This window comes from Manduca sexta, chromosome 6 (genome assembly GCF_014839805.1).
Source record: "Manduca sexta isolate Smith_Timp_Sample1 chromosome 6, JHU_Msex_v1.0, whole genome shotgun sequence".
Classification (NCBI taxonomy): Eukaryota; Metazoa; Arthropoda; class Insecta; order Lepidoptera; family Sphingidae; genus Manduca; species Manduca sexta.
Genome location: NC_051120.1, coordinates 2,145,935 through 2,163,278, shown reverse-complemented (window position 1 = coordinate 2,163,278; position 17,344 = coordinate 2,145,935). Strand labels below are relative to the sequence as shown.

At 35.4% G+C, this 17,344-nt stretch overlaps 1 protein-coding gene across 1 annotated transcript; it reads right to left on the bottom strand.

The window, feature by feature from the left end:
* Positions 1-822: 822 nt before the first annotated feature.
* On the bottom strand, positions 823-16,879 carry LOC115455985 (aryl hydrocarbon receptor). The gene is given in 9 exon segments (XM_030184828.2): positions 823-2,708; positions 2,711-2,931; positions 2,933-3,019; positions 3,259-3,400; positions 3,757-3,863; positions 5,739-5,926; positions 6,347-6,556; positions 13,910-13,999; positions 16,789-16,879. Coding segments are annotated over 9 exon segments (1,596 nt in total). The 5' UTR covers position 16,879; the 3' UTR covers positions 823-2,247.
* Between the last annotated feature and the right edge of the window lie 465 nt (positions 16,880-17,344).

The window sequence follows — 17,344 nt, the reverse complement described above, 5'->3', positions numbered from 1 at the left end:
CAGTATTTTTTTATCGTAATTTCTTGGTAAGAGACTTCAATCTGAATTACTTTTAAATGACATGAAATAATCTCTTAGCCCTCAAAGTTTTAACAAACAATATTCCAATATCACCTTGCCGAATTTAGTCATTGATCTAGCGATTATAACTTTAAATAGATGAAGTTTGAGCAAAAACAATAAGTGTTACTCGTAAAAATTACACTAAAGTCTCGTGATCACATTCCGTACAGATGTGCCGCTCAACAAGTTCAGCATCGTTGCAAAACATTGCGTGTTAGCAGAATATACACAACTTCTAAACTGACCTGTTTTTTACAAGAGATTATTAAGTTTAATGAATAAGAAGTTCCGCAACGTTGCTCAACATGTCGCGCCACATTAACGTGAAATCGAGATAACCGCTTATAACTAATTCTGCGGAAGATTAACTCTGATGTCCGCCGTGCCAACGCCCGCGTCACTGTAGCACAAAGAAACGTTTTATTAATAAAAGGCCAAAATAAGCACAGTGTATGTACAGTAATGTGCTACGTGTACGCTGGCGTGGCAGTGCTTACCGTCCCAAGCATGACAATGCGCATAGAGGTACTACACGTGTGGAAGGGTAGTTTACCTGATTTGAATTTGGAACACCCTATAGTTTGATTTATATTATGACTAATGCAAAAAAAAATATTTTATATTCGTTTTGAATTTAGAACAGTAATGTTTAATTTATTTAATTAAAATATGCAGAAAATCGATAAAATTTTACAACGGTGTTCTACTAATTGGAGGTAAATATATAATAATTGCTTATTAGGACAAAAATTTTTGAAATTGACATATATTCAAGGAAACACATTTCTACCGTGTAATACCCCTATTATAGGAAACGCAAATAATATTTTTCTGTGTAAAAGTAATGGTACGCATACACTGTCCAACCGTTCGACCAACCATCGCAGTGTATTTAGGCAACAAATTTTGCAAACAGTGCCAACTTGGAAGGCAAGGTTGGTTGAATAATAATAACATTCAACTTCAAATTTAATTATATTTTTGTATCAGTAATACTTGTTTAACATTCAGTATCCATTATTAATTTTACAATCAAAAGAATGTGCTTTTATCAAAATTTTGCTTTGCGTGCTCGATATGTTTCATAGATATGTGCGGAGATTTTGATAATATTTTAAACTGATAGATTTTCCCAATGCAATGACACTAATAAGAATTTATATAGACAACTGAGGTGTGAAATAAAGGTCTTTATCAAAGCATGTACAATGTTTATAAGTTTTTATTTGAAAAGAAAAAATATTTATGATTTGAACATGTTTTCACAAAAATTCCTGCTGTATCCTGGTGTACATAAAAGTAAAAGATATCTTAAGCTGAAATGATTCGTTCCATATTCATTAGGCAGTGATAAACACTTGTTTTGGAAATGTCTTATTTTATAAATGTCGACACAAAGCTCAGGCATTCACTATAATAATTATTTACAATATTCTAAGCGCTAGTGTGTGACAGCCAATATACAATGTTCGGCCAACAATTTTTTTTTTTTTTTTTTATTTAAGTTGTTTTGAACTGGATAATTAAAAATATAGCTTGGCTGTACCTCTAGCATTGCTAAAGGCAGCTAATGCTGCTTACCATCATGCGGATTGCTTGCTCGTTTGTCTACTAAGGCAGTAACAAAAATTTCTTAGTGCTGATATTTAGACTATAATTTTTTGTTAGTATTTCATTCCTTTTTTGAATTACTGATAAGTCTGTCGCTAAGATATATGTCATTCTTTTGTTTTCTATTAGCATAAACAATTGTAGAAAGGCGTCTTAGCTATGTTCACTGCTATGCTTTCGTCACCAATTATAAAAAGGTAAACAAAATTGCCGACCTACACAATGCAATTGGCTCCTTAGCGTTGCGTTGTGTCTAAAATAACTTACAATTAAAATGGACTACTATTTAATATATTTGGATAGAATTCTTTATAAATATACAATTAAAAAATTATCTACAATGATATTGGAAAGACCCTGTTTAAGTCTGAAAGACCAAGATCTGCTCGTAAACAGCCTACGTACAACTATCCAACAGAGCGAGGTATCGTTAGGATAAAATTAAGAAAATTAAAACTGGTAACAAAGTTTTCATTTACAAAGGACGTATAGAAAATAATCCAAGACGCGGAAACGTTACAGAACGCCGGATTTGAGCTTGTAAACTAACCGAACTAAAAATTGCACAAGCTTTCACTGGGTCGCCTCAGCGGTGTGGTAGTGCGAAGGGTGGTATCTCCAAACCTGTGGGGGGGAGTACTCCACGGGGACCTCTTGAGCCGTACCACCAGCGCCCCACATGAGCACCGTCTGCCGCGGCATCTCCGTCGTCTGGTTCTGCTGCATCCTGTCCTGCTCCGCCGACCCGCTGGAGCCGGCAGGACTCGGCCCTGGGACCACACTCGGCGACCTCCGCTCCTGACCAGCCACTGGACTCATATACCTTCCACTACTGTCTATATACGTGTACTCTCGCGACGGAGGCCTGTGGTACGTCGGAGCCACTTCGTACCCAGGCGGAGGCGCTGGTTCAAGGAAGCCATTTGGTGCGTACGGAGTATAATGGTAGGATAAAGGTTTATATTGATGGAAAAGGTTGTCTGCTGTAAGGAATCTGTCGTCTAACGGAGGGCATAATGGATAGGGGCTGGGGGATACTCTCCATAGGAGGCTGTGTAGGCCCCGTTGAGGTTAGTGTAGGCTGCAGCGACAGCATCGGCTGCGAGGTAGTCCACTGGGGGAGGTGCAGGGGTGGTTGGCACTCGGCGCTTGTTCCTGCAGGTGGAGAGGAAGTCCCGGAGCTGGGTCTTGTACCGTCGCGCCGCGCGGGGGGGAGTAGTGACGGTGGTCTCGCAGCCAGAGAGCTGTTCCGTTTCGGAAGTAGAGGCTGGTTAAGCCAGTGTCGAGGTAGCTCACTTTGAAGTCCATCGTTCTTTTTCCGAGCAAATCTCGGCCTTCCTCCTCCCTGGAAAGAAAATTTGTTCAATTATTAAACTAGAAAAAGATTTGCTAACTACATCAACTGTTAAAACAACGTCAATACTCCTATATTGTCTTTTTATGATAATTGAATTTACTACAGAGTTCTCTAATCTCATACCAATTCAGTGAATATCACTTAAATATTTACCCTCGCGGTATCAAACCCTTCAAGATAAACTATATTTTGTTCCTTACTTAAACTACAAATTGCTCAATACTCACATAAGCGGCCGATGAGTACTAATAACGAAGTCAGGCTTGGAGTTCTTGTAGACGAGCCGAGAGGAGGTCTGCAGCCACTGCCACTGCCCGTCCTTCGTCTGGAAGCGATATGCGATCATCCCGGAAGCACCTGTTTTTAACACTGGAACGAATGGAATTGATGGGATACATTATTTGAACTGCAAAATTTGGTTATAACTTAATGATTTCTTATAGTTAATGTTAAGAATGCTACACAATGAAATAAAACTAGTCTTTCGGATTTTATTGCGGTTTTGTAGTAATTTAATTTTAGGCAGGCAGTTAGGACTCTTACACATGAACATGATACGACGTCGTATTGTGGAAATCTACGACGAGCAACGTAAAAATTCGCGACACGACATCGCGACGTGCCACGATTCTTCGACGTAGGACGACGCGACGTCATATCGTGTTGATGTGTATGAGTTCTTAGCCATGGGTGAAAATAACATTACTTTCCTTAAAAATACTTACATTCTTGATGAGCGCTCGCAACGTACGCCAAATCGTCGTAGTGTACCAAGTCGTACCCGCCCATATTGGCCAGCTCGGCGTCCGTGTAACCCAATAGCATTTTACCCCTGGAAACAATGTGAATATTATTGAAAGATGGATTTTGAACTAGCTTTCTATAACGGAGCATTTTCATAGGTAAGGAGTAGCTCATCAGTGGATGCAAAAGACGAGCTGAGCGTAGTTAATTATTTCCAATTTCATATAATAGTTACGTATGGAAAATACACATGCACAAAAATAAACCTACATCCAAATATATTCACAAATTGATTGGATCGTCGACGTGATCCATAAAAGAATTACTTTTTTATCTATATTTAAGAAGCTTGGTCATAATTTCATGACTAAGTCGCTCCATACGCCCGCTTGCACCGGTGTTCACTCAATTTTCACGATTACATAATATTTTTTTAATAAAACCTTAGCCCCGATAAAACCATCGGGTGCAGTGCGGTTACCATGCCATGCACAGAAAAAAACATAGATGATGTCTATGTGTTATCGTTAAATCTTATAGACGGTTTAATTATTAACCCTATAATTTATCGCAGTTACCTACCTATGTATAAAATAAGAAACTAGTTTCTTTTAGTTATTCGCGAGTATCCTCACAAAACGTCTGAACCGTATCATTCCACAGGTTAACGCACCGTTCCGGCCTAACTGGCTCACAATTATAGATTTCATATGGATTTTAACCGATCCATTACCTGCGTTTATGGTCGGCCAACTTTTTATTACAAATACAATTGTTACCACGTGGTGATGGGTTTTGTTCTTTTTCGTATCTGGGTGGTTTTGGGTGTTTTTTGTTTAACACTTTGTATATTATAATATAAAAATGTTTTGTCTTTGAAATATTATATAATAAATGCTGTAGTTTCTATTTTCATTTACATAACTTTAATGTTATAAATATGGAGCATGGACGTAAAGTTTTATAACTGTTGAAATAAAACTAAAAACTATTTAAACGGATTTTATCGCGGTTTTTTATATTATTATTTTCTCCCGACGTTTCGAAGACTTTGCAGCCTTCATGGTCACGGGGGACTGAGGTGTTGTTCATCCGTAAAGTCAAAGTTACAATATCTACCTACATTTTTCAAATATACAACATTTTAAAAAATTTTATCTGTTGACGGTCCGATCTACGCAGAATGAGCTCACAGTGTCTTGAGGTCTGGCAGCCGGTCTTTTGGGATCCGATTTAATTAAATGTAGAACAGGATCCCAGGCTTGTGCAAGCTTCCAACCATCTTCCCTATTGAAATTTGGGTGTTTTTAATTTCAATAGCCTCGCGAATCATCCTAGGTAGGAATCGGTGTTCTTTGGCAAGGATTTGTGGCTTGTCTAATCGCAAATAATGATTGGAGCCTCCTTCAGAATGTTCAGCGACTGCAGACTTCGTAGAGCGTCGGTGTTTCACGTCAGCTATATGTTCTTTTACGCGGGTCCCTATATTTCTTTTTGTTTGTCCTATATAAGATCATTATTAAACTAACTTTAACTTTACGGATGAACAACACCTCAGTCCCCCCCGTGACCATGAAGGCTGCAAAGTCTTCGAAACGTCGGGAGAAAATAATAATATAAAAAACCGCGATAAAATCCGTTTAAATAGTTTTTAGTTTTATTTCAATGTCTAACATTCGCGTAAACATAAGAGATCATCATTTTATAACTGTGTTATAAACGCGTATGTTTGGTTCAGCCCTTTGCGTTTTTTTGGCGCGTTGATGGCTCATTGTTTGATTCGATGTTAGATCAAATGAAAAATCATATTAGAACACGTCATCAGTTTATCCAAAAACCTATTGGTCCTAGAATATTTTAGTAATGCTTCCAGTTAACCGATTTTGGGCGATTTAAATCGCGTAAGGATTAAACCTTTTTTCAGCACTTAATATTTCATTCATAATTATCGAATATCCCTTACCTTTGGTCCATGGAGACTAGAGAGAGATCGAGTTTGTGTTTGCTCTTGAACATGACCTCCTTCTGAGGGATTTCGAGGAGGCTCGGAGGTCCGAAGGGCGCGCAGATCGCGAACAACGCTAAGGGAGGTTCCTCGGTCTTCTTATTCTGCCCGTGGAGGATTTTGATGCGGCCTCGGATGTCAAGTCGCTGGGGAAAGGCTGGGTTTATTATACAGGAATGGTAGAAGTTTCGAGAGTTCTGACAGTTATACTTAGAATACTATATGATTTAATATTGTGAAGTAGACAATTATATAATGTAAATGAGTCATATAATTAGTATAAATTTGGTGAGTCTTCTTTCTGGACTTCAATCAACATGTGGCTATACTAAAATTTTAGCTATAGCAATTTATAGCCGGCTTATATAAATTGTTTCTTTATTTCTCATTTGCCTTTTCCTGACTGTTTTCACTAGAATTTTTTTGTTCTTATCCCATTTAAATATTGTTAGTCAAACAAATTTGTTCAATTATATTGCAGAAAGAATTAAGCGTAGTTTTTAATGATATTTGGATTATCTAATATCATCAACTCTTCAAGGAAGACATTTTTACTAAGAACTTACCAAAAACCCTGAAGTGTTATCCAGCAAGCATCTAAACCTAACAGTGAAGCTCCGCTCCAGTAGGTGCGCTCGCTCCGGCCGCAGGACATCCTGCAGGCTCAGGTTACTGACTTCAGGCGGCAGGAACGAGTTCCACAGGATCTGGCGCTGCAACTCCTCGCGATCTTCAGAATGCACCAGCTCGTATACTGACTGATGGACGATGTCTGACTGGAAGATATAGAGTTGGATTGAATGTGGGATATTACAATAGAGACTTTCCCGTCCTCACACCCACCACTACAACTCCTGTAAGCCAGGATCAGCAGTGGCACGCATTATATGACACTGAGCAGTGAAGCTCGGCGAGTCTCAGGGAAAACTAATATGTTATTATCCCGCAATGAAATTAATGAAATAGAAAGATAGGGAGGAGTTGGAAATATCAATTGTCCACTTGGGATATTACATTAGAAAGGTTTTTGTTCGCGATCTTAGAAACTGTTATTTTCATCATCATCATCAGCCGCAGCATGTCCACTGCTAAACATGAGCCTCCCCCAAAGATTTCCAGATCAAACTATTGAAACTATTATGAACATACATAAATAATTTGCAGGTCGCTATTTATTGGTTTATCTTAAATGTAATAAAATTATTACTAAGAACGTAGGTACCAATGTGAAAATTTTAGGTTTTAGATATTTATTTAAATGCCAAGAAGCGTTTATATGGATCGTTTATATTATACAAGATACATCTACATTTTAGAAAAGCTATTATAAGAAATGAAAAAATACAAACAATTTCTATTTTTCGTATAGAGACAATATCCAGGATTTTGAAGCCAAGAATAAAGATATACCAATTTAATAGATTAACAAAATTTAAACCTAACAATGTTCTAGGTTTTAATGAAGACATATAACTCATTAAAGCCCCATTAATAATCATCTAACCACATTCAATTAAACAAGAAAAAGCCAAAGAAAAAGAGCAAGTCACAAACGAATCGTAAATCAATAAACCACAGAGAGACCCTAAAATCGATTAGACCCCGTTCATTAACCTATCATCTGTAACCAAGATTGACGTGTTCATTTCGAACGCTAAAAAAACTTATAACAACCTTAATGATACAAGAATAGAGTCCAAAATTGATAATATTAATGATTCCAAGCATAACAAAATAAAAAGCCGTGTAAACAGTGTTGATAATGCAGAAACGCAAGCACAAAACAAATTGATAATCAATGGTGCGATGTACAACTTTCGGGACCCTACTTACAAATTTAAATGGAAAGTAGGGAGGCGAAATACGGACGGGAAATAAGAGTTTTATCGATAAGATATATAAGTATAATTAGTTTTTTTATAGATAATTGTATGTGATGAAGGTGTAGCCGAGACTTTTTTTGCAAGGATTCACAGTATCTTTAGATGTATACATTCCATTTATAGTTCTATGCTTAGTACCAAAAAAGTGTCAAAAATATCATGAATTTAAATTGATTTTTTTTTCAAATAATAATGTCTAAAATTATTGTTATTTTACAAATATTTTTACATTCATCTTTGTCATGGACTGCCTTAAATTCATAATCTAGTTCAACCACGCGAGAAACTGAGCAAGTTGGGCATTTTATTTACTTGATAATTAAAATTGGTTTCATAGGCAACGGTAACCATTTACCATCAGGTGGGCTGTTAGCGCGTCTGCCTTGGGCAGCAATAAAAAAAAAACTTTATGCAAAGTCTACCAGCTTTATATAAATAATGACGTAATCCACAAACTCGATAACCGCACAACCCTAATATAGGGGTGGCACAGTGAACCAAAACATATTGCGATGGCATAAACGTCAGAAGATGATTTGTTGTGTAATTGGTTTTTGTTTCGGCGAGGGGTGACTGTTGCCTGGCACCTATGTTACTCGGAACGTCTGATTGATGGGTACAGCGTTTTATAGGAAAATTTGTTTTTTAAATACTTCGTGTAATTATGCAGCCTTTGATAATGGTTGGGCTATTCGAATAATATTGTAATATTTTTATACTTAGTTTTAAAGTTTGATTTTATTACTTACGGTTTTTTTTGGATTAATAATGATGAGATTGCACGCATGATGGCAAACATTAAAAGGACTATAGTTATATAATTGACTTACATGTAATTTAGCAATAATAGTGAGTATTCTTATATATTGTTTTGACGTATCATAAATGCAACTTTGTTCGCTTACGTGTCAAATAAAGTATTTTATTTAGGTAAGTACTATATTTGTCAAAAAACCTTAGTGATATTAACTAGACATTTTATTAGTCAATTACTTCACTAATGTCATGTTGATTTTTGAGATATCGCTTGCTTTAACGGTGAAAGAAAACATCATGAGGAAACCTGCATACCTAGGAAGTTCTCTATTAGAATTTCGAAAGTATGTGAAGTCTGTCCGTACTGCGCCAGCGTCATAGTCTAAGGCCTAAACCCCTCTCAGTAGTAGAGGAGGCCCGTGCCCGGCAATGGCACAGTATACAGGGTTGATATTATTATATATTGAGATATCAGATTGTAAATTTCATAATGTCATGTTTTTAAAAAGGCTACAATGTCCTTCTGATGAAATAGCACATTGAACTCTGTTACTTTCCATCACAAATAGGTAAAGTGGTAGATAGAAAGAAAGAAAACCTACTCGACATACCAACTCAGTAAATAATAACCCCTTTTACTGTTATGGTTGTTAATTAATTTTTTATTTATTCTGACATTGTTTCGTTAATAAATGAGTCAATCAGTATATTTTAATAATTAAACGCGGTTCCCCCAATTTTAAACATTGTAAAGACAATTAAAATTTCGCAAATGACTCATGTCTCATAACCCAAACTTCTAATTGCCAGGAACGCGACAGCCCTCATTTGCCAAATTGTTAGGGTTGTCACTCAAATTTATTTTACCGAAAAATGTTAATAGATGATTTGCGGGAAAATTCGGTGTTTTAGAGTATGGGTCCTATTTTTACGCAGTTAGGAGGCCAGCCATCAGTATTTACTGTTACTTGTATTATAATATTAAACTGATTACCTTCATTTGGTAGGTAATAAATCTTTATATTTATTTCTGATATTTCATTTACCGTATCTTAATAATAGTAAAAATGTGAAAGTTTGTCAAAATGTTTGAATGTTTATTAGAAGTAAACACAGAAACAGTTGGAATTTAGGTGAAATTTAACACACGGATAAACCTGGATTAACACACAGGCTACTTTTATCCCGGTAGTTTGTTCCCATGGAACATTATGGGATATTTTAAAGAGATGGCATCATAGACGTAACGCTGTTAATCGCTACAGTGTTTAGGGCCTTTTTTTAGCGGGAAAGGCCTTTCAAAAGAGCAAAGCCTCGAGCAATACCGAGTAAATCCCTTCTAGCCGAATTCCGGCCACGGCGGCTAATGTCAATGGAGATTAACCAGGTCCGCAGGAGATATAGTGTGCAAGTGATTCGAACCCAAGACCTCAGCGCGATATTCGTACTCGTGCCGTGTGGGTATAACTAAGCCACCGAGGCACTCATTACCTACATTATTTTTTTATTTATTTCTTTGAATGACGAGACAAGCTTGCCGCTCGCCTGATGGTAAGCGACATAACCGCCCATAAACAGTAGGAACACTATCCTACACTTTGAATTACAAATTATTGTTTAGTATTCCACTGCGCTCGCCATCCTGAGACATTTCTATTTTAATACCCATTTGATTTTCGAACTTCATATTTTTTTATGAATATCTATTTAATATTCCCGTTGGTACGTGAGTCATATATGCCTAATTGTGAGCTCAGCCCCTCGTGGGGTAGCGGGATCGATAGACACCTGGTGGGCACCGGGCGATCTGCATCGCGTAATGGAAGCCGATTATAGCCGTATTTAGAATTTAATTGTTGTTTTAAATGGGACGTTAAATGTATTTTTTTAAAATGATTATTAAAGTAATACTTTTTAAAATATTTTTGACGTGTTTTTTTAGTTTTTTTGCTGTAAAAGTGGCTGACTTTGTTTTTAAGTTGTATTTGTCTGTTTTTAATATATTTTATTATAGTATTTTTTACAGTGTCAAAAACATCAGGTATCTGAGAGTACAAAAATCATTGTCATATTTAAACGTTAGAATCAAACAATGTTGGACCTACGCGCTGTAGTTCTGAGTTCGATTCCTACCATAAGCACTGTTTGTGAGATTATTCATTTCAAAAACATACTTTTTGCGTGCAATTGGAATCTTAGCCCGATCCTAACACTTCGTTCGTCTCTAACTAAACCTTCACACTGCAATAATTTCTCAGCTGTCTTATAATTCGCTTTGACAGAGTCTTGTTTTATCTGTATGCGTATTATGAGGTCAAGTACATTGTACTCTCATTTAAGCACTGTGCGCAGGAGTGTGAGATTTGGTATAAGTAAAGTTCATATAGAGAAGTGCAGAAAAATAAAAAGCGTGGTACAAAGATGAGACCGAATATAAAATACTGTGTAAATTGTTCTATCTCCATCTCTCGTCGACTTAATCCTATACATTTATATGTTTGTTTCTTTATCGTGACGTATTTTCGTTTCATCAAGTTTCACATCACAATGATTCAAAGAAGTTTCACTACAAAAATTATGAATACTTCGTTAATACGACGGTCGAGTTTGGAACAGTATACAACCAATTTTTTTGTTATATAGGGCTTAATATAATTATATAAATGTACTTTATCCTTGACAAAAAACATAAGTAACTTACCTACCGTATTTGTTTGTAAAAAAAACCTTTACCAACTTAAAATATCAACGATTCTACCTAATATTTAAACTATAAATCCACCTAAACCCCTGACAATGTAAATGTTTTCCGTTTAATCGATGCCATTGTTGTTTATAGTTGCAATCAAATTGCAGGCACGTGGCTTCGTACGCTAAGCATCGGTGACTTTAATGCTTTTCTAATCGATTTGATACAAACCTACCCCTCTGAGTGTATTGTTTTTTGGAGGTCATAGACTTCATCGAGTTATTAGTGCCTAATATAATGTATCCTTTAAGAGACAAGAAGTCTACCAAACCGGCACTAGGCCAGCGTGGTGGACTAAGACCTAATTCCTCAGTAGTAGAGGAGGCCCGTGCTCAGCAGTGGGCAAGTATATAATACAGGGCTGATATTATTATATTATTATTAAGAGACAAGAGATCTAGGACCCCACTAATAAATCAATCTCACTGAGTAAAATTTCAAGTAGATATAATGTATTGAACTATTTAATAAATCAAGCTTAAGATGTTACTTAAGAGCTTGATCTCAACTAAGTCGGCGCTGTTACATAAACAAAAGTCAGCTATCAAAATCCGTCACATATTGCGACTTATGTCATTTGAGGTGATGATGGGCTTCGGCGCATGCGTGCGCTCATTACCCTAAATTGAGACATTGTATTTACAAAGTGATGCTTAATTTTAAAATTGACTCGTATAGAATAAGTTGGTTATTTTGATTGCATTCGGAGGCATATAGCAGGCTTGTCAAATCAAACCAAAATGCGCTTTCATTGCGAAATGAAAATATATTCGTTATAACTCTGTGAGGTCTCAAGTCTACTCAAATCTTCACCTCAAAAACCTTGGAATAGGTGAAATGGGGATTAGGAAGGAGGAAGTAGGCGGGTGACAAGTAGGTATTATTGTTTAATATATATTCCACATTCAATCATGTGTGTATGCTTTGTGAATTTATCGTTCGCTTTAACGGTGAAGGAAAATATCGTGAGGAAACCTGCACATCTAAGAAGTTTTCGATAGGAATTCCGAAGGTGAGTGAAGTCTACTAATCCGCACTAGGCCAGTGTGGTGGACAAATGCCTAATCCCTCTCAGTAGTAGAGGAGGCCCGTGCTCAGCAGTGAGCAAGTATATAATACAGGGCTGATATTATTATTATATATATTCCACATCCGAGTATAATCTAATCTATACACTCTAAACTTTTAATCTTTGGCGTTAAGGTGACCAAAAGCGCGGGGGTTCGAAATATTTATACTGACTGAAAGTTTTATAGCATAGGGAGGAATTGAGGCGAAATTGGGGTTTCACCTGATAGCAATAACTCATTGGGGACTTTATTTGCCGCGCAGTAACGAGCGTACTTTAATGTTACGATTCCGTGGCTATAAAGCTGATTAAATTTAATTGTTTAAATAAAATGAAAAGTATAAATAAATATTTCAGAGGTGATAAACGAATGAGGCAAAAGTTGGAGGTTTTTATTTTAGAATATTCTGTTTTCGAAATTAAATGTGTTTATTATCAATGCTGATATAACTGGAAGAAAACGGTGATATATTTTAAGAGTAAAATTTATTTTGAGGTTATGTTAAGTTTATATGACTGGCTGCATTTTCTTTTTTGTGTTTAATTTTGAAATGTTATACTTCAGTATTTCAAAAATTCAAAGATTTCTGTTGAACTATAATATTTACAAAGTTTAGAATGTTTAAATCACTCTCCTGTAAAGTTGTGTTTTTGCACTTGTTAGTATACGAAGGACCCGTCGTTTTGACATTAATGCTAAACACTTAACAACCTTCGATAATTTTTCTGTTCAAAATCAAAGAACGATTTTTGAGTATATCATTTCCCAATTTGAATAGTTCACAGAACCCCAAAATAATGCCACCGAAAATGGGCTGCGATAACCACCACCACCGATAACATAGCATAAAACAAAGCATTTCCAACTCTTAACACAATTTAATTATTATTTTTATAGTTCTTTATTATTGTAATTAAAATACATCTATGCCGATCGTATCTTGGCTCTGCTCGGCAATTAATAAGTTTAATGTTGTTTTTATACGAGAAAAACTGTCGCCATTTTTGTGGTCGATGGAATAGATTAGTGCGTGGTTCGTTAGTGTTCTTTGTTTGTGTTTATGTACGAAGTGTTATATATATTGTATTGTAGGTATTATTATGTTGCGGAATATCAATATTAAGTCGACATAAAGGGAGTCTTATGATTTGGAACTTATTGGTAAAGTTAGAAATAAATCATATTTTTTTTATATGGGCAAAATGTGCACTGCACCTGTTGGTAAGTACAGTGGGGTCCAATAGAATGTCGACTGACGAAAGATGATTACCCTTCGGCAGTCGACACAATTATGCCGGCCTGTTGGTACTGGATAGACATAGGCTGATCTTGAAACACGACACACGTGAGCCACTATGGCGACTTTTAACAACTTGTGTACGGTGGTCGCTCCGAATATAAAATATATCCTACCACCAACCAAGGTACTTATACTAATAGTTAAAAAATATATCCGAAATAATAGGGAGGTATACGTATACTGGTAGTAGATATTATGTGCGCTAATAATCTAACATTATTGACTAAAAACGTAGGTATACGTATACTGGTAGTTGATATTATGTGCACTAATAATTTAACATTATTGACTTGACTGGTAAGTGTTGGAACGTTTTGAACTGAGACACGAAGATCCGTAGACCAGTTGTGAATATAAGAAGTCTTACTTACCTGATGGAAGCCTAAGTAGCTCTCGATGGAGTGCGTGGCGAAGAACACTTCACCCTCGCACGTGAGGATCATCAGGAAACCGTTGAGTGCCTGGAACACAAGGACAACTGCTTATTACAAGATGATGACTTGAGATTTTCTGCGCAATATATTCCCAGAGTCTGGGATTGGATATGGCGATAGGCTAGCTGATTCCAAAATTGGTAATCTGTATATAGCTGCTATGTTAAATTATTTTATGTTTGTTTTTTGTTATTTTTTTTATATGAATCAAAATACATGTCGTAATAGATGAATTAAACATAAGTTTTATTGTATACAGGGATAATATGTATATAATATTGCTGGCTCACTATTACAAGGTTCTATGTTATTTTTGATATGCAAATTGAATTTATTATATCACACGATTTTTATGAATTATAAATTCTTTCTGTATTAAAATTTCCAATAATCCCGAAAGATAAATAAAGATGGAGAACACGGTTCCATCATGAATGCCTTTTCTAATTTTTACCATGAACATTTTTAATTTAATTTTTGCAACATAAGTAAAAATAACATAGGACCTTGTAATAGTAAGTCAGTGAAATAATATCTTCTGTCAAATAACTCATAAACGTCACAAAAACACTACGCGAGCTATCAACATTTTTAAATTGAACAAAAAAAACACGAAATACCTACATTTGTAGCCAATATTTTAGTGCGCCTATCCATTATGTAACGTTAATAAAAACGGGTCTAAAATAAAAAAGTCATAAAAATTATAAACCAATATAATTATGTTTATTACATGTATGCAATTAAAATAAAGGCTTTTTTTTCTCAATATGGACGCAACTAAGGCTCCCTTCGGTGACAAGGTAACGAGTTACTTTGCCGCTGATATATTGTTTTGGAGCAGTTGTACATTGTTTGAGACGTTCAGGGTTCATTGACGGATGAATGAGGGTATTTTTATGAGTTAGAAAACATGCAAAGATTTTTTGAGACAGATTACATTAAATATGTTATGCCGATGTAAAACTTTATTATAATAAGGAGTCATATTATCACAATTTTCTTATTGTTATAGAGTTTATATAAATTGTAAAGGGATTTTTCGTTGATCTAAATATTGTTTATTCAATAAAAAATGTCATTTTATCAATATGACGTTTGTCAGAAAAAGATAAGAAAATCTTGATTTCACAATTTTATTTTTGTAGGTTATCGTACGGAACATTGGAAACCGGCAATTCAAAAACGCATTCGAGTACAGTCAGAAGGCATTTATTTATGGCTTGGCTAGTTGCTATTGATTTATACGCGGACAATTCATATATTCATCGTTTAACTGTACATCCATACTATTATTATTCATGCGAAAATGTGTTTTTGCTATCTTTTACACTCACTGCAGTTTGAACATCGCTTAATACTTTTTTAACTGTTATACGATTTAAAAAAACGAATTTGTTTTTATTATATTCTTATTGGCAAATAATTTAAAATATGAGTGAATTTATACATTGGTATTTAACTTTTATAGATAATAAATATTTATATAGTTTCATTGACGTATATTCTATAGACACGAACGTCCATATTATAAACTATTTGTTCAAAATGTGAACTAAAATGGCAACCAAAATGTCACTGTCATAATCTATTTATTCACTTAAATAACATATAATTTTACTTATTTCACAAATATTTTTTATTCACATCCAAGTTGCACTTAGACTAGCGTTTTTATATTATGAGCGCACTCCGTACACACCCACAAGCTATATTGACATCATACTAAAATCAGTTTGAATGGATCACAGTTCAATTCAGTTGAACACAGTGAATGTTCGGAACGTCAAATCTAGTACGTAGTACATATATATTGATGTATATTTTTATTCCGTGAGCACCTCCATTGTTTAAATACGGTGCTTACAAAATTAAATACAGTGCATAAATGACATTTGGTATTTTAGACTTGATCATTTCCAAATTAATTACAAACAAAATAACCTTTTTAATAATAGGAACGCTTGTTAACGTAACTGTATTTTTTAATTATCATCACTGCTGTTTTTAAAGTGATCATTGACGGCTTCAGAGACTAGTTTTATCTCTTTTTTATAATAATAACGAGACGAGCAAGTTGCTCACTTAGTAAGTGTCTCGTTTTAAACAGAGCAATGATACAAACCTTCAAATTACATTAACATGACTTGAAGTTTTAAGAGTTAGTAGTAATTTCTTTCATTTAAAAGTTACAAAATGATTAAAAAAAGGTATTCTCGTGGCCGTGAAACTTTTATATAAAAAAATAGGGTTTGCTTGCGACTCTGCCCGTGTAACTAAGTTTTTTCGGGTTAAAAGTCCAGTTTTATATTTTCAGGAGAGAAGTATTAGTCTATAGCACTAAGGAGTTACGCGCTACTATTAGTGAAAAAAAAATCATCATCGGTTTAGTACTTTCTGACATTACCGCATTGAGACAAACTATTCACCTTTATATATTAGTATAAATTATTTTATAGTGTGCATTTAGATAGCATTATTGTTAAATAACAAAGCCGATCCTTCTTAAATTCATGCACGAGAAAGGAAAATACATAATAAATTAACGAAGAATTCATTAGAATTTGTTGCAGCCTGAGGTCTTGGATATAAATGCCTTGTCGAACAGCAAGTTCGACTCCTGTCTTAGGATGACGAGCACAATGAAATACCAAACAATACTTTGTAAGGTGTTGGATGGTGTTTCTGCTGCCTATGGGCAGTATCGCTTACCATCAGCCGAACGACAAGCTCGTAACATAGCAATAAAAAAACGATACATTAACGAATACCCTTCGTAGACAAGCGTGAATTAATGTATTTTAGTGAATACTAACCTGCAGGAACATTTCTCCGTCGGGCATCGCGTGGTCGTACGGGGAATGCTCCCGCCGATGTCCGTGGATGTCCTCCTTATCTTTGTGCATGACCACTGTAACAAACAAACATTTAATTTAACAATAATAATAATCTTTGAATCCCTAACCGCCGGTGGCCTGGGTCTTGAGCTTCGCCATCGGAGGGTCATAAATTTTATTATGTTTTTAAAAATATATATGTAAAAACCTTTAAAATAAAGAGAATTGACCATAATAATAGAAATCTTTATTGCACAACCAGTAAAACAGAAAAACGTAGAAGAAAACAAATAGAAGACATGGTTACACAATGGGCGGTCATATCGCGGACAGTACATTCAGTTGTCCTGGTTGGACTATATACACACCGTCAGCTGCATAAGTGCCGCCATGACTATTTTTAGGGAGGTGCAAATTGAATCTACAACTACAGTAGGTACTACATAACGTATTTTTTTAATAAACGGTATTTGTATATGCTAAACCACAATAAAATCTCTGCGGTCGATAGTTCCTATTGTATTCAGTTATTTGT